The sequence below is a fragment of the Mya arenaria genome, chromosome 8 (assembly GCF_026914265.1).
Source record: "Mya arenaria isolate MELC-2E11 chromosome 8, ASM2691426v1".
In the NCBI taxonomy this organism is placed as follows: domain Eukaryota; kingdom Metazoa; phylum Mollusca; class Bivalvia; order Myida; family Myidae; genus Mya; species Mya arenaria.
In genome coordinates, this window is record NC_069129.1 from 45,953,676 (window position 1) to 45,977,382 (window position 23,707).

The 23,707-nt window shown below is 36.2% G+C and overlaps 1 protein-coding gene across 2 annotated transcripts; it reads right to left on the reverse strand.

The window, feature by feature from the left end:
* Positions 1-1,897: 1,897 nt before the first annotated feature.
* LOC128244581 (vasorin-like) lies at positions 1,898-6,653 on the reverse strand. 2 transcript variants are annotated; one of them, XR_008262953.1, is made up of 3 exons: positions 6,556-6,653; positions 3,531-5,736; positions 1,898-2,469 (listed from the first exon to the last, which is right to left on the reverse strand). XR_008262953.1 is itself a non-coding variant. In XM_052962572.1 (2 exons), exon 2 carries the CDS (start codon positions 5,502-5,504, stop codon positions 4,419-4,421), a length of 1,086 nt encoding a protein of 361 aa, XP_052818532.1. In that variant the 5' UTR covers positions 5,505-5,736; positions 6,556-6,653; the 3' UTR covers positions 2,491-4,418. The 2 variants fall into 2 exon arrangements, 1 of the variants encoding a protein (XP_052818532.1); XM_052962572.1 differs by lacking the exon at positions 1,898-2,469 and having other exon boundaries at positions 2,491-5,736.
* Positions 6,654-23,707: the final 17,054 nt, after the last annotated feature.

Consider the following 23,707-nt stretch of genomic DNA (forward strand, 5'->3'; position numbering starts at 1 on the left):
CTTCCGGTTTCAGAGTAAGGTTTTTTAACGGCTCATTTCATTGGTCCATGAACTCCGCGAGACATTTCGCGTACATGTGTCAACAAATGTAATATTTGGACCGAAAGTGTTAATCACAAAAAAGTCTTTGACATTAAATTCCGCTTTGAGGGACTTGAGCGTGCTTATTTCGGGTCAGACTGGTTCTGGAATTACACATACCATCAAAGCCGAATATGTAATTTCATGAGACAACGGAAAGTGGCTTAATATGCACCAGAGGATTGACTTGTTTCATTGACAGCGATCTCATCGCAAAAACGTTTCACAGGTAAGAAGTGCAAAATGTTTTATTTATAAAAAAGAGCTGTTTACCAATACGCCGTGTTAAATAATAATCTATATAATTGTAGAAACATGCATGTATTTTGTGTGTATACATGCGTTTGGTTCATTTACATATGTATATTTTTTAAGGAACATTTTATTTATTTATATATTGTACTAATTTTCTTTCATGGAAATTTGTGGAATATATTTTTAAATGACATATATTCACTATTTTGATAAAAAAAAAAAAATACTGATAATAAAAAATAAAAAAATGTATTACTGTATCCAAGCAATGTGATGAACACCTATGATTAATTCATTTTGTAGTTTAACTTAATGTTTTGTTTTTTATGCATGTTTACAGAAATGAGTGCCATCTCATTTTCTTTTGCAATTGCCAAAATGCTCTTAAAGGGACTTGGTCATGTTTTGTGATAAAAAATATATTTCCTGAAACTGAAAATAATTAATATTATTATGCTTACATTAACCTGTATCACATTCACATATATATTTCAATGTTTGATATCATAATTGTAGAAAAAAAAATAGGAAATAAGTAACTAAAGAGACTGATCCCAAATTTGATTCGAGTCTTCTTCGGAAACCAGTAAATTATTAGAAAAATGGATAAACCACTCAACTATGCAGGCACATACCCCAGCTTTTGCTGAAAAGTTGAATATCAATAAATATTTTCAAAACATTTATTATAATGCAGATGCTACAAGCCCATGTGCACATTGTGCATTAATTAATAGATTTAAAATGAATGTATAGTTGTAGCTAGGTTAAAATAAACCTTTAAAATCAGTTTTTTGTATATCATTGCAGGGAAGTGATGGATGGCAACACCAGTATCCGTGGCGGTCATACGTATTGAAATGAAGGGTTGTGGGCTGCAGTTCCACAGAGTGAGACACACCGGCACTATCTCCTATCCCATCGCCTAGATCTGGGCTCAGTGGAGATGTTACATTGTGCTGTTAACAATTTTAACATGATATCGCTACAACCTGGAAACAATGACTTATATAATGACAATCTGCTGTCTTTATCTTTGCAAGAGTTGGGATTTTGTCCAGCTGTGTGTACTTTCTCAGTAAAAGATACTTACAGTTGCTGAAATAGTATCTTTAGAAATGCAAGAAATCTTATCTAGGAATAATGCTTTGTAGGTAAATACATGTATGTATTTCACCTCAGCTCAATATAGGGATAGGAAATGTTTAGTTTCTCAGACCATTTTGTAACATTTTAGGAGGGAGCACATAATGCTATTGTTTTTACAGGATAATTGCTTTCAATTTGTATTACCAGTTTGGCTTTAGAGCTGCACTCTCACAGTTTGATAATGATATGAACTGTTTGGGGGTTTTGTCTCAGAATACGCTCATGTTGGCTTTAAAGCCTTCAATTCAGTTATCAATATAAAGGTAACATACAATAGAACAAATCTCAATTGTAAGAAGGAACGCCAAAATCTTAAAAAAATAAGCGTTAATAATGCATTTTGCTATAAAACATCAATTTTCTAACATAAATATGAAAAGCTACATTCAAATATTACCATAAAACATCAATTTTCTGACAAAAACATGAAAAACTACATTCGAATCTTTTGTTAGCAGTCTTATATCACTGTTTACCAGACATTCACTCTGTAAGAGTGCAGCTTTAAATTACTATAGAGCAAAAGCAAAATAATTTGAAGATCCATGTTTAAAAGAGGCGCCCTTTAAAGAAGCAAGTGTTACTGATGCTTTTCAGCAAATTTAAGCATTTTTTAAACTTCATTATAGAGCTCTATTGGAACTTATAGTGATGTATTGACTTCTAAATTAGCTATATTCGAACTTTGTGATTTGTTACCTTTTTAACTAGCTTTTATCAATAAGGAAATGAATTATTTGCTCTCTCTGTACATTGTGTCCAAGTCAGTAGTCACTATAACCATTTCATGTTTGTTGTTAATGTAGTTGTGTTGTAATATTGCTTAAACTTATATTGCAAGATGTGTCTAATAAAACATATATAAAGAATAATTTGCTTGATTGTGATGAAAGTTGATAACTTAACAGCCAAGTCTGTTTGGTAGGTAGAAACCAGGCGCGTAGCTGCCTATACGCGAAATACACGGCTTAATCCACATGATTTCTGAAAAAAAAAATAAAACAGTTTAGCCAAAGCTACAGATTCGATGTGTTTGTTTGAGTACATGCTGTAACAGACATATAGACATTGCCATCGAGTATTGTGATCACATTTCATCTGTCCGTTAACAACCATTTTAATCGACATCTTCTTTCAAACCTCTCGAACAATTTTGAAAAGTTCCTTTCATTTCATAATGCCACCGAACATGCAAATCCACCATTGCTCTTCATTGGTCAAATACGTTCACGAATAGAGCCGCTTTGAACTTTGTTGTTAGAATATCACACAAAGAACATGAGTTCTTAAACCCCAGGCTTGTCAATAGAACTTGTATATGTTACAGAAGTAGATCAGAACTAAATTTAGTATATGTATGTACAGACAATTGTTAACAATATATGACGAGGGTAATAATTCTTTTAGAATTATGCATAACTAGTATGTTGTCAACAATATTAATATTTCCGGCATAGGCGTATGTGAGTTTGGTAGAATGCCACCTAACGCACATATCATTTTTAAGATTTTATCTCTTCGGCTAGATTCGTCAAAAACGTTTCTATATCTTGTTGTTGGTCCGGGTACTCCAGCGATCACTCAGTCTTAAGAAGACGTACAAAGGGACAGGTACAGTATTCATCAGAATATTTTTCATCAACACAACAATTATCATATTACGTTTGGTTTCCAACGACTACTAGAACCATGTTCATATCAAAGTCACACCAAGAATCAGACAGATATTCGCTGTCAACAAGCAACACCGCTTTCCGGCTTGTACAAATTGCATGTGTGATATTCTCCGCGACAGACACGCCTGCTTGGGAGTTCCTATCAGCTATCCAGAAGTCAAGTTGGTGTCGCTGTTCTGAGCAAGGTACCATGAAGCTTGCTCTGCCTTTGGAATAAGATATCATCGCATCATGCGAAAATATATGTTCAAACCCTTCATGAGGATATCTCCGTCCTCTACTGTATATAACATATCTGATATTCCATCGATTTTTATATGTAGCTGTTCCTAATGTTATTGTAACAATAACTCCTATAAGCAAACTTACACCAGCATTTTCCCAAGTTCTCCATGGTCGGTCATTGCAAATATCATTTTCAAGCAGCTTCACAAGATTGTGAACGTCAACAACAGTTGTAATTGGTTTGACCTTTCCATTGAGCATACAACTATCAATATTTCTAACCTGGACACTAACACTAGTGGTAACAATCCATTGCCAAAATGGAAGTTGTTCACTCAAGAGGGTTTTGCGACATATGAACTGTAACATTTCCACCTTTGCTTTTAATACATTCAGACATTGCAATTTGGTCCAAAAAAGCCATGAGGTCTTCCGGCAAACTAGATAGTCTGTTGGATGTTTAATCGAGGTAATGGAAACAATAGCTATTCAATTTTAAGTTCCATGTATGTATGTGATTATCGGAAAGATTTAAGCATTCAAGTTCAACCATCGAACTCAACAAATCTTGATGCAAACTGCTTACTTTGATGGCTGACAAGTTCAAAATTTTCATTTTCTTTTGATTTCCAAACATAACACTTGCATCTGCACTATTAGGGTAAAATGTTTCTTGTAGCATATTTCCTGTGAGGTTTAGTACTTCTAGATTCTGAAGTCCAAAAAAGAAGAGTCTTGAAATATTTGCGCAATTATTTTCGGACATATCCAACGTCTTTAATTGATGCAAACCAAACACCGGTCCTGTCCAGGATGACAGGAAGTTGTATGATAAATCCAAAAATTCAACATTTTTCGCTCCACATAATAACACTGGAGGTATCGCACCGTACAAATAACTCCTAGACCATTGCACGTGCAATAGCTGTTCTGGTAGACATGTCAATTTCCTGGCTAGTGAAAGAGTACACGTGCAATTGACCTCGAAAGCGTTTTGGAAGTTGGCAAACAATGCTGCCCAATCACCTCGATTTATGTGTTTGATTTCGGCGGTGGGTATAAGCATTTTCTGCAAAACAAAATCACAAATATATCCCCCGTTGATATCGTCCACTGATTCTTTTCTGACATAAGCTGGTTTATTTTTTCATCACAAACCACTGCCGGTGGCGTTTCACTTGTGATGTGGGGTAGAACATCATGATGTCTAAACATGAATGGATCAAAGCCAAAATATTGTCTGAATATATCTAAAGTTGTTAAATTTCTTGCCATATATAAGTAATCAACGTATTTTCCAAGTGTGAGTCTGTTGCCTGCCAGCGTGAGAAGTTTTAAAGATGGAGGAAATATAACGTTTGGGTATAATATTGTCTCGTTAAACACTTCTATTGTGTTTAAATCCATAAAAAGTTTCTCCAGACTGTGTAACGTATTTAGACTTTTTAGGTCATCTGACGTTATTTCTATGCCAAGGTTGTAAGGAACATGTATGCGATTCACATACAACTCCTTTAGTGATGTTGAATTGATAAGACCACTTAGTACTTTATTCATGCCCTTGAAGGTCAGGTATGAATTACCTGATATATCTAAGACTTGGAGGGTTTTGTTAAGTGGTTTCAATGCGTCTTCAGTTATGCTTGCAATGTGACAATCACGCACATAAAGTTTCTCAATATGTAAAAGATTTCGAAATGAATTGTTGTCTTTCTCCTTTAAATAGCAATTACATTCAGGTGTCGATGACAAGTACAAAGACTTTAAGTGAATTTTTCGAAAGCCTTCCCCGAATGAATAACTATTTGTGTAATTGCTTGGTGTAATAAATAAACCCTCTAATCTCATCAGTTTCAGTTCTTTCTCTAGACCATCAAACGTGTCGAACCTATTGCACTTTAGATTTATGTTTTCTAAGTTAATCAGTGGCGCAAAGACTCCTGGGGCGAAGCTGTCCTTCCACAACAAGTTGTTATGTGACAAGTTTAAATACTTTAAATTCGATAGTCCAACAAATGCGTTACCTTCTAGACTGCAAATATGATTTTTATTCAGATACGAAATCTCAGTTGAATTCATGTTTTTTGGCTTCTGTGAACGTTTCATTTCCCACAACATTTATGTTGTTATCGCTGAGGTCAAGAACACATGCTGGCCCTGACAGAGGCGGTGACGGGATAGGATATTCGCTAGGAATGAAATGTAGTTTACTTCCGTTACACTTCATCGCGAACCCCGTTTGTCCACACTGATCGAAGGCTCTGTCCGATAGTTTACTGGGGGTGCAGACATGAGCAGATACTGCAATAGTTGAAAGCACGGCACACACGGCAATAACTTCCACGACGGCCTACAATAGATGACTGCCATTATTACGTTTAATGATGTTATATCTCCATTATTATTAAACAAATATTCATTTTTCTGTGATACATACGTACTTTCTAACTTAATATGCCCGACTTTAATTATTATTAATAATGAGGAGCTACATAACCGTTCCGTCGAGTCACCGATTCATATTTTGTCTCCTTTAGTTGATGTTTCACTTTGTGTAGCAATACTTATTGCCATTGACTAATAATAAAATTTGGATATGATTTTCCAGATGGCGTCTGGGTTTTTTAACACTTCTGTGATAGCTCTAGATTGAGTTTTGAAATAATTGTTTACCGAGGTAGAGGAACCATGAATAGTACGTCTGTTTTTCAAAAACATTTATGAAACAAAAAGAAAATCTGAATAAATTATATTGCTGATATACAACCCATTAACGATTCTAAGGAAAGGGGTTCCATATAAGCTTATGGTTTTCACCCCAATCCTTTTTTATATACTATTTGTTGCGTTGTATATTTCAAATTCAATACTGATTAAACCAGATATTATACTATCGTTTGACGAAATTTACGTAATTAGAAAATTGAAATTATTGAAAAACCGTTGAAAAATACAGCTTTGAAGTGTTTTATAATGATTGTGAATATAAAATCATATTCTTTTTAAAATGATTTTTACTTCCGCTCCATAAAAGTATTGATAACTAAGTTTCAGCCGGCTATAGATGCGAACAACAGACGCTTGATATATCAATTAATCCGCTAAATAGTTACACCAAAATAAAAACACATAAACACGAGTTCGCCCAATAAAAGGAATGCAATCTTACCATTCTAGATCAATGCATCAGGTTATTCCATGTGCAAAAAAAGAAATGAATGAACATTTTCTATGGTTCATAATTTTTCTTGTTCGTTAAACTTCCTGGTTCGTAGTTTAACGCTTGGATGTAGAGGGGTTTTACCTGATCTTGATACGGGGTATTTTAAAACGTATCGTATTTTGCAGGTCACGTAATGTTATGATAAAGTGAAATAAGATATAGCTGCCTCTGTTCATTTTGTTCTTAATCAAGTATTCAGTACTACGGGGAGGTAAATGTAGCAGCGATGTAAACGTAAATAATGTTTCTGTTACACCCCTTTTCTTATCAAATGTGAAATTATTTTGGTATAAGTATATACACACTTACAGTTAAGAACAAACACACAATTCCTGATCCCTAGATGATTATTCATCATATACATATCTGCTTTAAAAAGAGAAACTGAAACGTTCTAAATATGTATTTATGCAAACATATTGAAGGAGAAAAATAATAATCTGTTAATGAGGCGACTGCTCCAACAATATTTGTTTATATATGAATGTGCTGTGTATGCCTATAACAGTATGCAAACTTAAATTTTCAAAAATATAGCAAACAAAGCATGTAGTTATTTATTTAACAAATGTATAAATAGTGTATTGCGTGTTGAGTCACTCTTGCTGGCAGGCTATGCGGAAATTGTTTCAGATGATCGTTTAGTACACACACAAACAATCTAAGCGAATGTTAAAACGAAGTAAATTTTAAATTACCTCGCAGAGTAAGGATATATATTTTTTATCATTTCGCCGGCAAGCCAATTGAACAGAGATACACAGGGGGTTCTGGTTTTGTCAGCAAAATCTAAATCATGAAATGAGAGCGACCATTATATACCCTAAGTAGTTTTTTTTCAATAGTTTTTGTTTAATTAAGATTGATCATAAATATCCATTATTGGTTAATACAAGTTATTGGTTTAATTTGAAGGCATATTATGTTAAACTCATTTGATTTTTAATGCTAAAGACACACCAAAAAGCATGAATTGTATCCAGATTAACAAATATATGCGTTATTTTGGCGCAAAATAAATGTTGTTCATAATGCTTCTTCTTTCTATGACAAAACCGCGTCCAATTTAATGTTAAGGTACTAATGTAATTCTGAAATTAATATTCATATGCATTGTATTTTTATACACGTTCAGAACAATTATTAGTGGACATGCAATTTTGAAACAAGTGGTGTATGAAAAACAAGAAGCTTTTGCTTTCAATACTAGTACGGAGTCTTTTCGGATTATTTTGTAAATATTTATTTACATAATATGATATTCATTAAATGCCGTAAATGCCTATCATAGGCACGCTTTCTCATAGAATTATTGATGCTAATCAAAGCACCAGGCCCCAATTTCTCAAAACTTCTTAAGTCTCTTATAACAGGATTAAGCTAATCTCACTATTTTTGTTGTTCATTAAGATGTGTAATAATTACTTCTTCAAGAATGTTTAGAAATTATGTAGTTATAATCTGTATGATCATCAGAATAAACCATTTTTCATTTATCTAAATCCATTTTCAGTATGTATTTTGGCTAATTGAAATAAGCGACTTAAGCCTGTTAAGCTTAAAGAAGTTTCGAGAAATTGGGGCAAGCTGCTGAAGTGTACCTCCTTCTTAAAGTTGGTGTATTTATTTTGTAAATGCTTTGATTGCATTTACAAAAGAAGAATTAAATGCATGGATATTGTATAAATAATTCCTGTTATGTTTACTAATAGTTTGCTATGATAGATACCATTATGTCAAAATTAAACTGTTCTACTAGTTTATGAACTTAACACTAAGATAGCCAAGTAGCCAACCATTCGATTATAACCTCGTTTGGAGGACTAAAAACCTAGTAACAAGACTCTCAATGAAACCCTACACATCGCAAAACAAACAACATTTTAAATTATCTTTATCATTCATCGTTACCACCTGAGAACTGTGAGTACAATCAGGGGTTCGATGGGGTTTAACCAGCTTACGAGTTTTGCAGGATGAAGGAAGAGGCTGAGGGTTGTGATTCGCGATTAAACATGGCAAATACGTATTAACAATAATGTATATTGTATGTATCGTCAACTTCTATTGGGGTTGAAGAGACGCAAAGCAAGGCCAACTATTGAATAGAATAACTGTTCGATAACTTTCAGATAATGACGGGGCCTTGTTACACGATTGTTTGTATGTTTTTATATTTTTTAAATATTTAAATATTTAAAAAATACTTTGAGGCGCCTTCACATTTTCAATTTTTGTTCCCGAATGGGATGATGGAGCACGATTCCAGTCTAAAATCTATTACCCACTCGGATGGCTGTTAACAAGTGTGCCAACATGCAACAATCGTCTCCCGTTTACAAATTCGTTCGATGCAAAACTATATAATTTCATTAGAGGTTAAACGAGCCTTCTTATCAAAAGCATGGGAGACATGAGCAGATTAAATTCCAGCCCACTTTAGAAAATAGTTTATTTTTCCCCTGTTTGTAATCAAATTAATCTGATAAAGTAATTGTTTAATTGGTAATATGCCTGCATGTCATACGTTTAATTTTATATTTTGTTTTGATAATAATGGTCGAAATGTATTTCTATAATTAAAATCATTTGAATCGATTCCGTTTAGACTCAAGGCATGGCGTACCCTTTACTTAATGTTTCCCCAACCAACACAAAGCATAGTGCACCACTTACTTAATGATTCCCCAACCAACAGAAGGCATAGTGTATCATTTACTTAATGTTTCCCCAACCAACACAAGGCATATTGTATCATTTACTTAATGTTTCCCCAACCAACACAATGCATAGTGTGCCATTTACTAAATGTTTCCTCAACCAACACAAGGCATTGTGTACCATTTACTAAATGTTTCCCCAACCAACACAAGGCATAGTGTACCATATACTTAATGTTTCCCCAACCAACACAAGGCATAGTGTACCATTTACTTAATGTTTCCCCAACCAACACAAGGCATAGTGTACCATTTACATAATGTTTCCCCAACCAACACAAGGCATAGTGTACCATATACTTAATGTTTCCCCAACCAACACAAGGCATAGTGTACCATATACTTAATGTTTCCCCAAACCAACACAAGGCATAGTGTACCATATACTTAATGTTTCCCCATCAAACACAAGGCATAGTGTACTATATACTTAATGTTTCCCCAACCAACACAAGGCATAGTGTACCATATACTTAATGTTTCCCCAACCAACACAAGGCATAGTGTACCATTTACATAATATTTCCCCAACCAACACAAGGCATAGTGTACCATATACTTAATGTTTCCCCAACCAACACAAGGCATAGTGTACCATTTACATAATGTTTCCCCAACCAACACAAGGCATAGTGTACCATATACTTAATGTTTCCCCAAACCAACACAAGGCTTAGTGTACCATATATTTAATGTTTCCCCAACCAACACAAGGCATAGTGTAACATTTACATAATGTTTCCCCAACCAACACATGGCATAGTGTACCATATACTTAATGTTTCCCCAACCAACACAAGGCATAGTGTACCATATACTTAATGTTTCCCCAACCAACACAAGGCATAGTGTACCATATACTTAATGTTTCCCCAACCAACACAAGGCATAGTGTACCATATACTTAATGTTTCCCCAACCAACACAAGGCATAGTGTACCATATACTTAATGTTTCCCCAAACCAACACAAGGCATAGTGTACCATTTACATAATGTTTCCCCAACCAACACAAGGCATAGTGTACCATATACTTAATGTTTCTACAACCAACACAAGGCATAGTGTACCATTTACATAATGTTTCCCCAACCAACACAAGGCATAGTGTACCATATACTTAATGTTTCCCCAACCAACACAAGGCATAGTGTACCATATACTTAATGTTTCCCCAAACCAACACAAGGCATAGTGTACTATATACTTAATGTTTCCCCAAACCAACACAAGGCATAGTTTACCATATACTTAATGTTTCCCCAACCAACACAAGGCATAGTGTACCATATACTTAATGTTTCCCCAACCAACACAAGGCATAGTGTACTTTTTACATAATATTTCCCTAACCAACACAAGGCATAGTGTACCATATACTTAATGTTTCCCCAACCAACACAAGGCATAGTGTACCATATACTTAATGATTCCCCAACCAACACAAGGCATAGTGTACCACATACTTAATGTTTCCCCAAACCAACACAAGGCATAGTGTACCATATACTTAATGTTTCCCCATCAAACACAAGGCATAATGTACCATATACTTAATGTTTCCCCAAACCAACACAAGGCATAGTGTACCATATACTTAATGTTTCCCCAACCAACACAAGGCATAGTGTACCATATACTTAATGTTTCCCCAAACCAACACAAGGCATAGTGTACTATATACTTAATGTTTCCCCAACCAACACAAGGCATAGTGTACCATATACTTAATGTTTCCCCAACCAACACAAGGCATAGTGTAACATATACTTAATGTTTCCCCAACCAACACAAGGCATAGTGTACCATTTACATAATGTTTCCCCAACCAACACAAGGCATAGTGTACCATATACTTAATGTTTCCCCAACCAACACAAGGCATAGTGTACCATATACTTAATGATTCCCCAACCAACACAAGGCATAGTGTATCATATACTTAATATTTCCCCAAACCTACACAAGGCATAGTGTACCATATACTTAATGTTTCCCCATCAAACACAAGGCATAATGTACCATATACTTAATGTTTCCCCAACCAACACAAGGCATAATGTACCATATACTTAATGTTTCCCCAAGCAACACAAGGCATAGTGTACCATATACTTAATGTTTCCCCATCAAACACAAGGCATAATGTACCATATACTTAATGTTTCCCCAAACCAACACAAGGCATAGTGTACCATATACTTAATGATTCCCCAACCAACACAAGGCATAGTGTACCATATACTTAATGTTTCCCCAAACCAACACAAGGCATAGTGTACCATATACTTAATGTTTCCCCATCAAACACAAGGCATAATGTACCATATACTTAATGTTTCCCCAAACCAACACAAGGCATAGTGTACCATATACTTAATGTTTCCCCAACCAACACAAGGCATAGTGTACCATATACTTAATGTTTCCCCAAACCAACACAAGGCATAGTGTACTATATACTTAATGTTTCCCCAACCAACACAAGGCATAGTGTACCATATACTTAATGTTTCCCCAACCAACACAAGGCATAGTGTACCATATACTTAATGTTTCCCCATCAAACACAAGGCATAATGTACCATATACTTAATGTTTCCCCAAACCAACACAAGGCATAATGTACCATATACTTAATGTTTCCCCAACCAACACAAGGCATAGTGTACCATATACTTAATATTTACTCAAACCAACACAAGACATAATGTACCATATATTTAATGTTTCCCCAACCAACACAAGGCATAGTGTACCATATACTTAATGTTTCCCCAACCAACACAAGGCATAGTGTACCATATACTTAATGTTTCCCCAACCAACACAAGGCATAATGTACCATATACTTAATGTTTCCCCAAACCAACACAAGGCATAGTGTACCATATACTTAATGTTTCCCCATCAAACACAAGGCATAATGTACCATATACTTCATGTTTCCCCAAACTAACACAAGGCAGAGTGTACCATATACTTAATGCTTCCCCAACCAACACAAGGCATAGTGTACCATATACTTAATGTTTCCCCAACCAACACAAGGCATAGTGTACCATATACTTAATGTTTCCCCATCAAACACAAGGCATAATGTACCATATACTTAATGTTTCCCCAACCAACACAAGGCATAGTGTACCACATACTTAATGTTTCCCCAACCAACACAAGGCATAATGTACCATATACTTAATGTTTCCCCAAACCAACACAAGGCAAGTGTACCATATACTTAATGTTTCCCCATCAAACACAAGGCATAATGTACCATATACTTAATGTTTCCCCAAACTAACACAAGGCATAGTGTACCATATACTTAATGCTTCCCCAACCAACACAAGGCATAGTGTACAATATACTTAATGTTTCCCCAACCAACACAAGGCATAGTGTACCATATACTTAATGTTTCCCCATCAAACACAAGGCATAATGTACCATATACTTAATGTTTCCCCAACCAACACAAGGCATAGTGTACCATATACTTAATGTTTCCCCAAACCAACACAAGGCATAGTGTACCATATACTTAATGTTTCCCCATCAAACACAAGGCATAATGTACCATATACTTAATGTTTCCCCAAACCAACACAAGGCATAGTGTACTATATACTTAATGTTTCCCCAACCAACACAAGGCATAGTGTACTATATACTTAATGTTTCCCCAACCAACACAAGGCATAGTGTACCATATACTTAATGTTTCCCCAACCAACACAAGGCATAGTGTACCATATACTTAATGTTTCCCCAACCAACACAAGGCATAGTGTACCATTTACATAATGTTTCCCCAACCAACACAAGGCATAGTGTACCATATACTTAATGTTTCCCCAAACCAACACAAGGCATAGTGTACCATATACTTAATGATTCCCCAACCAACACAAGGCATAGTGTACCATATACTTAATATTTCCCCAATCCTACACAAGGCATAGTGTACCATATACTTAATGTTTCCCCATCAAACACAAGGCATAATGTACCATATACTTAATGTTTCCCCAACCAACACAAGGCATAATGTACCATATACTTAATGTTTCCCCAACCAAAACAAGGCATAGTGTACCATATACTTAATGTTTCCCCATCAAACACAAGGTATAATGTACCATATACTTAATGTTTCCCCAAACGAACACAAGGCATAATGTACCATTTACTTAATGTTTCCCCAAACCAACACAAGGCATAGTGTACCATATACTTAATGTTTCCCCATCAAACACAAGGCATAATGTACCATATACTTAATGTTTCCCCAACCAACACAAGGCATAATGTACCATATACTTAATGTTTCCCCAACCAACACAAGGCATAGTGTAACATATACTTAATGTTTCCCCATCAAACAAAAGGCATAATGTACCATATACTTAATGTTTCCCCAAACCAACACAAGGCATAGTGTACCATATACTTAATGTTTCCCCATCAAACACAAGGCATAATGTACCATATACTTAATGTTTCCCCAACCAACACAAGGCATAGTGTACCATATACTTAATGTTTCCCCATCAAACACAAGGCATAATGTACCATATACTTAATGTTTCCCCAAACCAACACAAGGCATAATGTACCATATACTTAATGTTTCCCCAAACCAACACAAGGCATAGTGTACCATATACTTAATGTTTCCCCAAACCAACACAAGGCATAGTGTACCATATACTTAATGTTTCCCCAACCAACACAAGGCATAGTGTACCATATACTTAATGTTTCCCCAAACCAACACAAGGCATAATGTACCATATACTTAATGTTTCCCCAACCAACACAAGGCATAGTGTACCATATACTTAATGTTTCCCCATCAAACACAAGGCATAATGTACCATATACTTAATATTTCCCCAAACCAACACAAGACATAATGTACCATATACTTAATGTTTCCCCAAACCAACACAAGGCATAGTGTACCATATACTTAATGTTTCCCCAACCAACACAAGGCATAGTGTACCATATACTTAATGTTTCCCCAACCAACACAAGGCATAATGTACCATATACTTAAAGTTTCCCCAAACCAACACAAGGCATAGTGTACCATATACTTAATGTTTCCCCATCAAACACAAGGCATAATGTACCATATACTTAATGTTTCCCCAAACTAACACAAGGCATAGTGTACCATATACTTAATGTTTCCCCAACCAACACAAGGCATAGTGTACCATATACTTAATGTTTCCCCAACCAACACAAGGCATAGTGTACCATATACTTAATGTTTCCCCAAACCAACACAAGGCATAGTGTACCATATACTTAATGTTTCCCCAAACCAACACAAGGCATAGTGTACCATATACTTAATGTTTCCCAGAACAACACAAGGCATAGTGTACCATTTACTAAATGTTTACCCAACCAACACAAGGCATTGTGTACCATATACTTAATGTTTCCCCAAACCAACACAAGGCATAGTGTACCATATACTTAATGTTTCCCCATCAAACACAAGGCATAGTGTACCATATACTTAATATTTCCCCAAACCAACACAAGGCATAGTACACCATCTACTTAATGTTTCCCCAAACCAACACAAGGCATAATGTATCATATACTTAATGTTTCCCCATCAAACACAAGGCATAATGTACCATATACTTAATGTTGCCCCAACCAACACAAGGCATAGTGTACCATATACTTAATGTTTCCCCAAACCAACACAAGGCATAGTGTACCATATACTTAATGTTTCCCCATCAAACACAAGGCATAGTGTACTATTTACTTAATGATTCCCAAAACCAACACAAGGCATAATGTACCATATACTTAATGTTTCCCCAAACCAACACAAGGCATTGTGTACCATATACTTAATGTTTCCCCAAATCAACACAAGGCATAGTGTACCATATACTTAATGTTTCCCCAAACCAACACAAGGCATAGTACACCATATACTTAATGTTTCCCCATCCAACACAAGGCATAGTGTACTATTTACTTAATGATTCCCAAAACCAACACAAGGCATAATGTACCATATACTTAATGTTTCCCCAAACCAACACAAGGCATTGTGTACCATATACTTAATGTTTCCCCAAACCAACACAAAGCATAGTGTACCATATACTTAATGTTTCCCCAAACCAACACAAGGCATAGTACACCATATACCTAATGTTTCCCCATCAAACACAAGGCATTGTGTACCATATACTTAATGTTTCCCCAAACCAACACAAGGCATAGTGTACCATATACTTAATGTTTCCCCAACCAACACAAGGCATAGTGTACCATATACTTTATGTTTCCCCAACCAACACAAGGCATTGTGTACCATATACTTAATGTTTCCCCAACCAACACAAGGCATTGTGTACCATATACTTAATGTTTCCCCAACCAACACAAGGCATAGTGTACCATATACTTAATGTTTCCCCAAACCAACACAAGGAATAATGTATCATATACTTAATGTTTCCCCATCAAACACAAGGCATAATGTACCATATACTTAATGTTTCCCCAACCAACACAAGGCATAGTGTACCATATACTTAATGTTCCCCAAACCAACACAAGGCATTGTGTACCATATACTTAATGTTTCCCCCAACCAACACAAGGCATTGTGTACCATTTACTAAATGTTTCCCCAAACCAACACAAGGCATAGTGTACCATATACTTACTGTTTCCTCAAACCAACACAAGGCATAGTGTACCATATACTTAATGTTTCCCCAAACCAACACAAGGCATAATGTACCATATACTTAATGTTTCCCCAACCAACACAAGGCATAGTGTACCATATACTTAATGTTTCCCCAAACCAACACAAGGCATAATGTATCATATACTTAATGTTTCCCCATCAAACACAAGGCATAATGTACCATATACTTAATGTTTCCCCAACCAACACAAGGCATAGTGTACCATATACTTAATGTTCCCCAAACCAACACAAGGCATTGTGTACCATATACTTAATGTTTCCCCCAACCAACACAAGGCATTGTGTACCTTTTACTAAATGTTTCCCCAAACCAACACAAGGCATAGTGTACCATATACTTACTGTTTCCCCATCAAACACAAGGCATAGTGTACCATATACTTAATGTTTTCCCAACCAACACAAAGCATAGTGCACCACTTACTTAATGTTTCCCCAAACCAACACAAGGCATAGTGTACCATTTACGTAATGTTTCCCCAACCAACACAATGCATAGTGTGCCATTTACTAAATATATCCTCAACCAACACAAGGCATTGTGTACAATTTACTAAATGTTTCGCCAACCAACACAAGGCATAGTGTACCATATACTTAATGTTTCCCCAAACCAACACAAGGCATAGTGTACCATTTACTTAATGTTTCCCCATCAAACACAAGGCATAATGTACCATATACTTAATGTTTCCCCAAACCAACACAAGGCATAGTGTACCATTTACTTCATGTTTCCCCAACCAACACAAGGCATAATGTATCATATACTTAATAATTCCCCAACCAACACAAGGCATAGTGTACCATATACTTAATGTTTCCCCAACCAACACAAGGCATAGTGTACCATATACTTAATGTTTCCCCAAACCAACACAAGGCATAGTGTACCATATACTTAATGTTTCCCCAAACCAACACAAGGCATAGTGTACCATTTACTTAATGTTTCCCCAACCAACACAAGGCATAATGTACCATATACTTAATGTTTCCCAGAACAACACAAGGCATAGTGTACCATTTACTAAATGTTTACCCAACCAACACAAGGCATAGTGTACCATATACTTAATGTTTCCCCAAACCAACACAAGGCATAGTGTACCATATACTTAATGTTTCCCCAACCAACACAAGGCATAGTGTACCATTTACTAAATGTTTACCCAACCAACACAAGGCATTGTGTACCATATACTTAATGTTTCCCCATCAAACACAAGGCATAGTGTACTATTTACTTAATGATTCCCAAAACCAACACAAGGCATAATGTACCATATACTTAATGTTTCCCCAAACCAACACAAGGCATTGTGTACCATATACTTAATGTTTCCCCAAACCAACACAAGGCATAGTGTACCATATACTTAATGTTTCCTCAAACCAACACAAGGCATAGTGTACCATATACTTAATGTTTCCTCAAACCAACACAAGGCATAGTGTACCATATACTTAATGTTTCCCCAAACCAACACAAGGCATAATGTACCATATACTTAATGTTTCCCCAACCAACACAAGGCATAGTACATCATATACTTAATGTTTCCCCATCAAACACAAGGCATAATGTACCATATACTTAATGTTTCCCAAAACCAACACAAGGCATAGTGTACCATATACTTAATGTTTCCCCATCAAACACAAGGCATAGTGTACTATTTACTTATTGATTCCCAAAACCAACACAAGGCATAATGTACCATATACTTAATGTTTCCCCAAACCAACACAAGGCATAGTGTACCATATACTTAATGTTTCCCCCAACCAACACAAGGCATAGTGTAATATTTACTTAATGATTCCCAAAACCAACACAAGGCATAATGTACCATATACTTAATGTTTCCCCAAACCAACACAAGGCATTGTGTACCATATACTTAATGTTTCCCCAAACCAACACAAGGCATAGTGTACCATATACTTAATGTTTCCTCAAACCAACACAAGGCATAGTGTACCATATACTTAATGTTTCCCCAAACCAACGCAAGGCATAATGTACCATATACTTAATGTTTCCCCATCAAACACAAGGCATAGTGTACCATATACTTAATGTTTCCCCAACCAACACAAGGCATAGTGTACCATATACTTAATGTTTCCCAAAACCAACACAAGGCATAGTGTACCATATACTTAATGTTTCCCCATCAAACACAAGGCATAGTGTACTATTTACTTATTGATTCCCAAAACCAACACAAGGCATAATGTACCATATACTTAATGTTTCCCCAAACCAACACAAGGCATTGTGTACCATATACTTAATGTTTCCCCAAACCAACACAAGGCATAGTGTACCATATATTTAATGTTTCCTCAAACCAACACAAGGCATAGTGTACCATATACTTAATGTTTCCTCAAACCAACACAAGGCATAGTGTACCATATACTTAATGTTTCCTCAAACCAACACAAGGCATAGTGTACCATATACTTAATGTTTCCTCAAACCAACACAAGGCATAGTGTACCATATACTTAATGTTTCCTCAAACCAACACAAGGCATAGTGTACCATTTACTCAATGTTTCCCCAACCAACACAAGGCATAGTGTACCATTTACTCAATGTTTCCCCAACCAACACAAGGCATAGTGTACCATATACTTAATGTTTCCCCAACCAACACAAGGCATAGTGTACCATATACTTAATGTTTCCCCAAACCAACACAAGGCATAATGTACCATATACTTAATGTTTCCCCAAACCAACACAAGGCATTGTGTACCATATACTTAATATTTCCCCAAACCAACACAAGGCATAGTGTACCATATACTTAATGTTTCCTCAGACAAACACAAGGCATAGTGTACCATTTACTCAATGTTTCCCCAAACCAACACAAGGCATAGTGTACCATATACTTAATGTTTCCCCAACCAACACAAGGCATAGTGTACCATATACTTAATGTTTCCCCAAACCAACACAAGGCATAGTACACGATATTTTAATGTTTCCCCAAACCAACACAAGGCATAATGTACCATATACTTAATGTTTCCCCAACCAACACAAGGCATAGTACACCATATACTTAATGTTTATCCAAACCAACACAAGGCATAATGTACCATATACTTAATGTTTCCCCATCAAACACAAGGCATAATGTACCATATACTTAATGTTACCCCAACCAACACAAGGCATAGTGTACCATATACTTAATGTTTCCCCAAACCAACACAAGGCATTGTGTACCATATACTTAATGTTTCCCCCAACCAACACAAGGCATTGTGTACCATTTACTAAATGTTTCTCCAAACCAACACAAGGCATAGTGTACCATATACTTACTGCTTCCCCATCAAACACAAGGCATAGTGTACCATATACTTAATGTTTCCCCAACCAACACAAAGCATAGTGTACCACTTACTTAATGTTTCCCCAAACCAACACAAGGCATAGTGTACCATTTACGTAATGTTTCCCCAACCAACACAATGCATAGTGTGCCATTTACTAAATATATCCTCAACCAACACAAGGCATTGTGTACAATTTACTAAATGTTTCGCCAACCAACACAAGGCATAGTGTACCATATACTTAATGTTTCCCCAAACCAACACAAGGCATAGAGTACCATTTACTTAATGTTTCCCCATCAAACACAAGGCATAGTGTACCATATACTTAATGTTTCCCCAAACCAACACAAGGCATAGTGTACCATTTACTTAATGTTTCCCCAACCAACACAAGGCATAGTGTACCATATACTTAATGTTTCCCCAACCAACACAAGACATAGTGTACCATTTACTTAATGTTCCCCATCAAACACAACGCATAGTGTACCATATACTTAATGATTCCCCAAGCCAACACAAGGCATAGTGTACCATTTACTTAATGTTTTCCCAAACCAACACAAGGCATAGTGTACCATTTACTTAATGTTTCCCCATCGAACACAAGGCATAATGTACCATATACTTAATGATTCCCCAAACCAACACAAGGCATAGTGTACTATATACTTATGTTTCCCCAAACCAACACAAGGCATAGTGTACCATTTACTTAATGTTTACCCAACCAACACAAGGCATAGTGTACCATATACTTAATGTTTCCCCAAACCAACACAAGGCATAGTGTACCATATACTTAATGTTTCCCCAACCAACACAAGGCATAGTGTACCATTTACTAAATGTTTACCCAACCAACACAAGGCATTGTGTACCATATACTTAATGTTTCCCCAAACCAACACAAGGCATAGTGTACCATATACTTAATGTTTCCCCATCAAACACAAGGCATAGTGTACTATTTACTTAATGATTCCCATAACCAACACAAGGCATAGTGTACTATTTACTTAATGATTCCCAAAACCAACACAAGGCATAATGTACCATATACTTAATGTTTCCCCAAACCAACACAAGGCATTGTGTACCATATACTTAATGTTTCCTCAAACCAACACAAGGCATAGTGTACCATATACTTAATGTTTCCTCAAACCAACACAAGGCATAGTGAACCATATACTTAATGTTTCCCCAAACCAACACAAGGCATAATGTACCATATACTTAATGTTTCCCCAACCAACACAAGGCATAGTACATCATATACTTAATGTTTCCCCATCAAACACAAGGCATAATGTACCATATACTTAATGTTTCCCAAAACCAACACAAGGCATAGTGTACCATATACTTAATGTTTCCCCAAACCAACACAAGGCATAGTGTACCATATACTTATTGATTCCCAAAACCAACACAAGGCATAATGTACCATATACTTAATGTTTCCCCAAACCAACACAAGGCATAGTGTACCATATACTTAATGTTTCCTCAAACCAACACAAGGCATAGTGTACCATATACTTAATGTTTCCTCAAACCAACACAAGGCATAGTGTACCATATACTTAATGTTTCCTCAAACCAACACAAGGCATAGTGTACCATTTACTCAATGTTTCCCCAACCAACACAAGGCATAGTGTACCATTTACTCAATGTTTCCCCAACCAACACAAGGCATAGTGTACCATAGACTTAATGTTTCCCCAACCAACACAAGGCATAGCGTACCATATACTTAATGTTTCCCCAAACCAACACAAGGCATAATGTACCATATACTTAATGTTTCCCCAAACCAACACAAGGCATTGTGTACCATATACTTAATGTTTCCCCAAACCAACACAAGGCATAGTGTACCATATACTTAATGTTTCCTCAAACCAACACAAGGCATAGTGTACCATTTACTCAATGTTTCCCCAACCAACACAAGGCATAGTGTACCATATACTTAATGTTTCCCCAACCAACACAAGGCATAGTGTACCATATACTTAATGTTTCCCCAAACCAACACAAGGCATAGTACACCATATACTTAATGTTTCCCCAACCAACACAAGGCATAGTGTACCATATACTTAATGTTTCCCCAAACCAACACAAGGCATAGTACACCATATACTTAATGTTTCCCCAAACCAACACAAGGCATAATGTACCATATACTTAATGTTTCCCCAACCAACACAAGGCATAGTACACCATATACTTAATGTTTCCCCAAACCAACACAAGGCATAATGTACCATATACTTAATGTTTCCCCATCAAACACAAGGCATAATGTACCATATATTTAATGTTACCCCAACCAACACAAGGCATAGTGTACCATATACTTAATGTTTCCCCAAACCAACACAAGGCATTGTGTACCATATACTTAATGTTTCCCCCAACCAACACAAGGCATTGTGTACCATTTACTAAATGTTTCCCCAAACCAACACAAGGCATAGTGTACCATATACTTACTGTTTCCCCATCAAACACAAGGCATAGTGTACCATATACTTAATGTTTCCCCAACCAACACAAAGCATAGTGCACCACTTACTTAATGTTTCCCCAAACCAACACAAGGCATAGTGTACCATTTACGTAATGTTTCCCCAACCAACACAATGCATAGTGTGCCATTTACTAAATATATCCTCAACCAACACAAGGCATTGTGTACAATTTACGAAATGTTTCCCCATCAAACACAAGGCATAGTGTACCATATACTTAATGTTTCCCCAAACCAACACAAGGCATAGAGTACCATTTACTTAATGTTTCCCCATCAAACACAAGGCATAATGTACCATATACTTAATGTTTCCCCAAACCAACACAAGGCATAGTGTACCATTTACTTAATGTTTCCCCAACCAACACAAGGCATAGTGTACCCTTTACTTAATGTTTCCCCAACCAACACAAGGCATAGTGTACCATTTACTTAATGTTCCCCATCAAACACAAGGCATAGTGTACTATTTACTTAATGATTCCCCAAGCCAACACAAGGCATAGTGTACCATTTACTTAATGTTTTCCCAAACCAACACAAGGCATAGTGTACCATTTACTTAATGTTTCCCCAAACCAACACAAGGCATAATGTACCATTTACTTAATGTTTCCCCAACCAACTAAAGGCATAATGTACCATATACTTAATGTTTTCCCAAACCAACACAAGGCATAGTGTACCATTTACTTAATGTTTCCCCAACCAACACAAGGCATAGTGTACTATATACTTAATGTTTCCCCAAACCAACACAAGGCATAGTGTACCATTTACTTTATGTTTTCCCAACCAACACAAGGCATAATGTACCATATACTTAATGTTTCCCCAAACCAACACAAGGCATAGTGTACCATATACTTAATGTTTCCCCATCAAACACAAGGCATAGTGTACTATTAACTTAATGTTTCCCCAAACCAACACAAGGCATAATGTACCATATACTTAATGTTTCCCCAAACCAACACAAGGCATTGTGTACCATATACTTAATGTTTCCCCAAACCAACACAAGGCATAATGTACCATATACTTAATGTTTCCCCAAACCAACACAAGGCATAGTGTACCATATACTTAATGTTTCCCCAAACCAACACAAGGCATAATGTATCATATACTTAATGTTTCCCCATCAAACACAAGGCATAATGTACCATATACTTAATGTTTCCCCAACCAACACAAGGCATAGTTTACCATATACTTAATGTTTCCCCAAACCAACACAAGGCATTGTGTACCATATACTTAATGTTTCCCCCAACCAACACAAGGTATTGTGTACCATTTACTAAATGTTTCCCCAAACCAACACAAGGCATAGTGTACCATATACTTACTGTTTCCCCATCAAACACAAGGCATAGTGTACCATATACTTAATGTTTCCCCAACCAACACAAAGCATAGTGCACCACTTACTTAATGTTTCCCCAAACCAACACAAGGCATAGTGTACCATTTACGTAATGTTTCCCCAACCAACACAATGCATAGTGTGCCATTTACTAAATATATCCTCAACCAACACAAGGCATAGTGTACCCTTTACTTAATGTTTCCCCAACCAACACAAGGCATAGTGTACCATTTACTTAATGTTTCCCCATCAAACACAAGGCATAGTGTACTATTTACTTAATGTTTCCCCAAACCAACACAAGGCATAGTGTACCATTTACT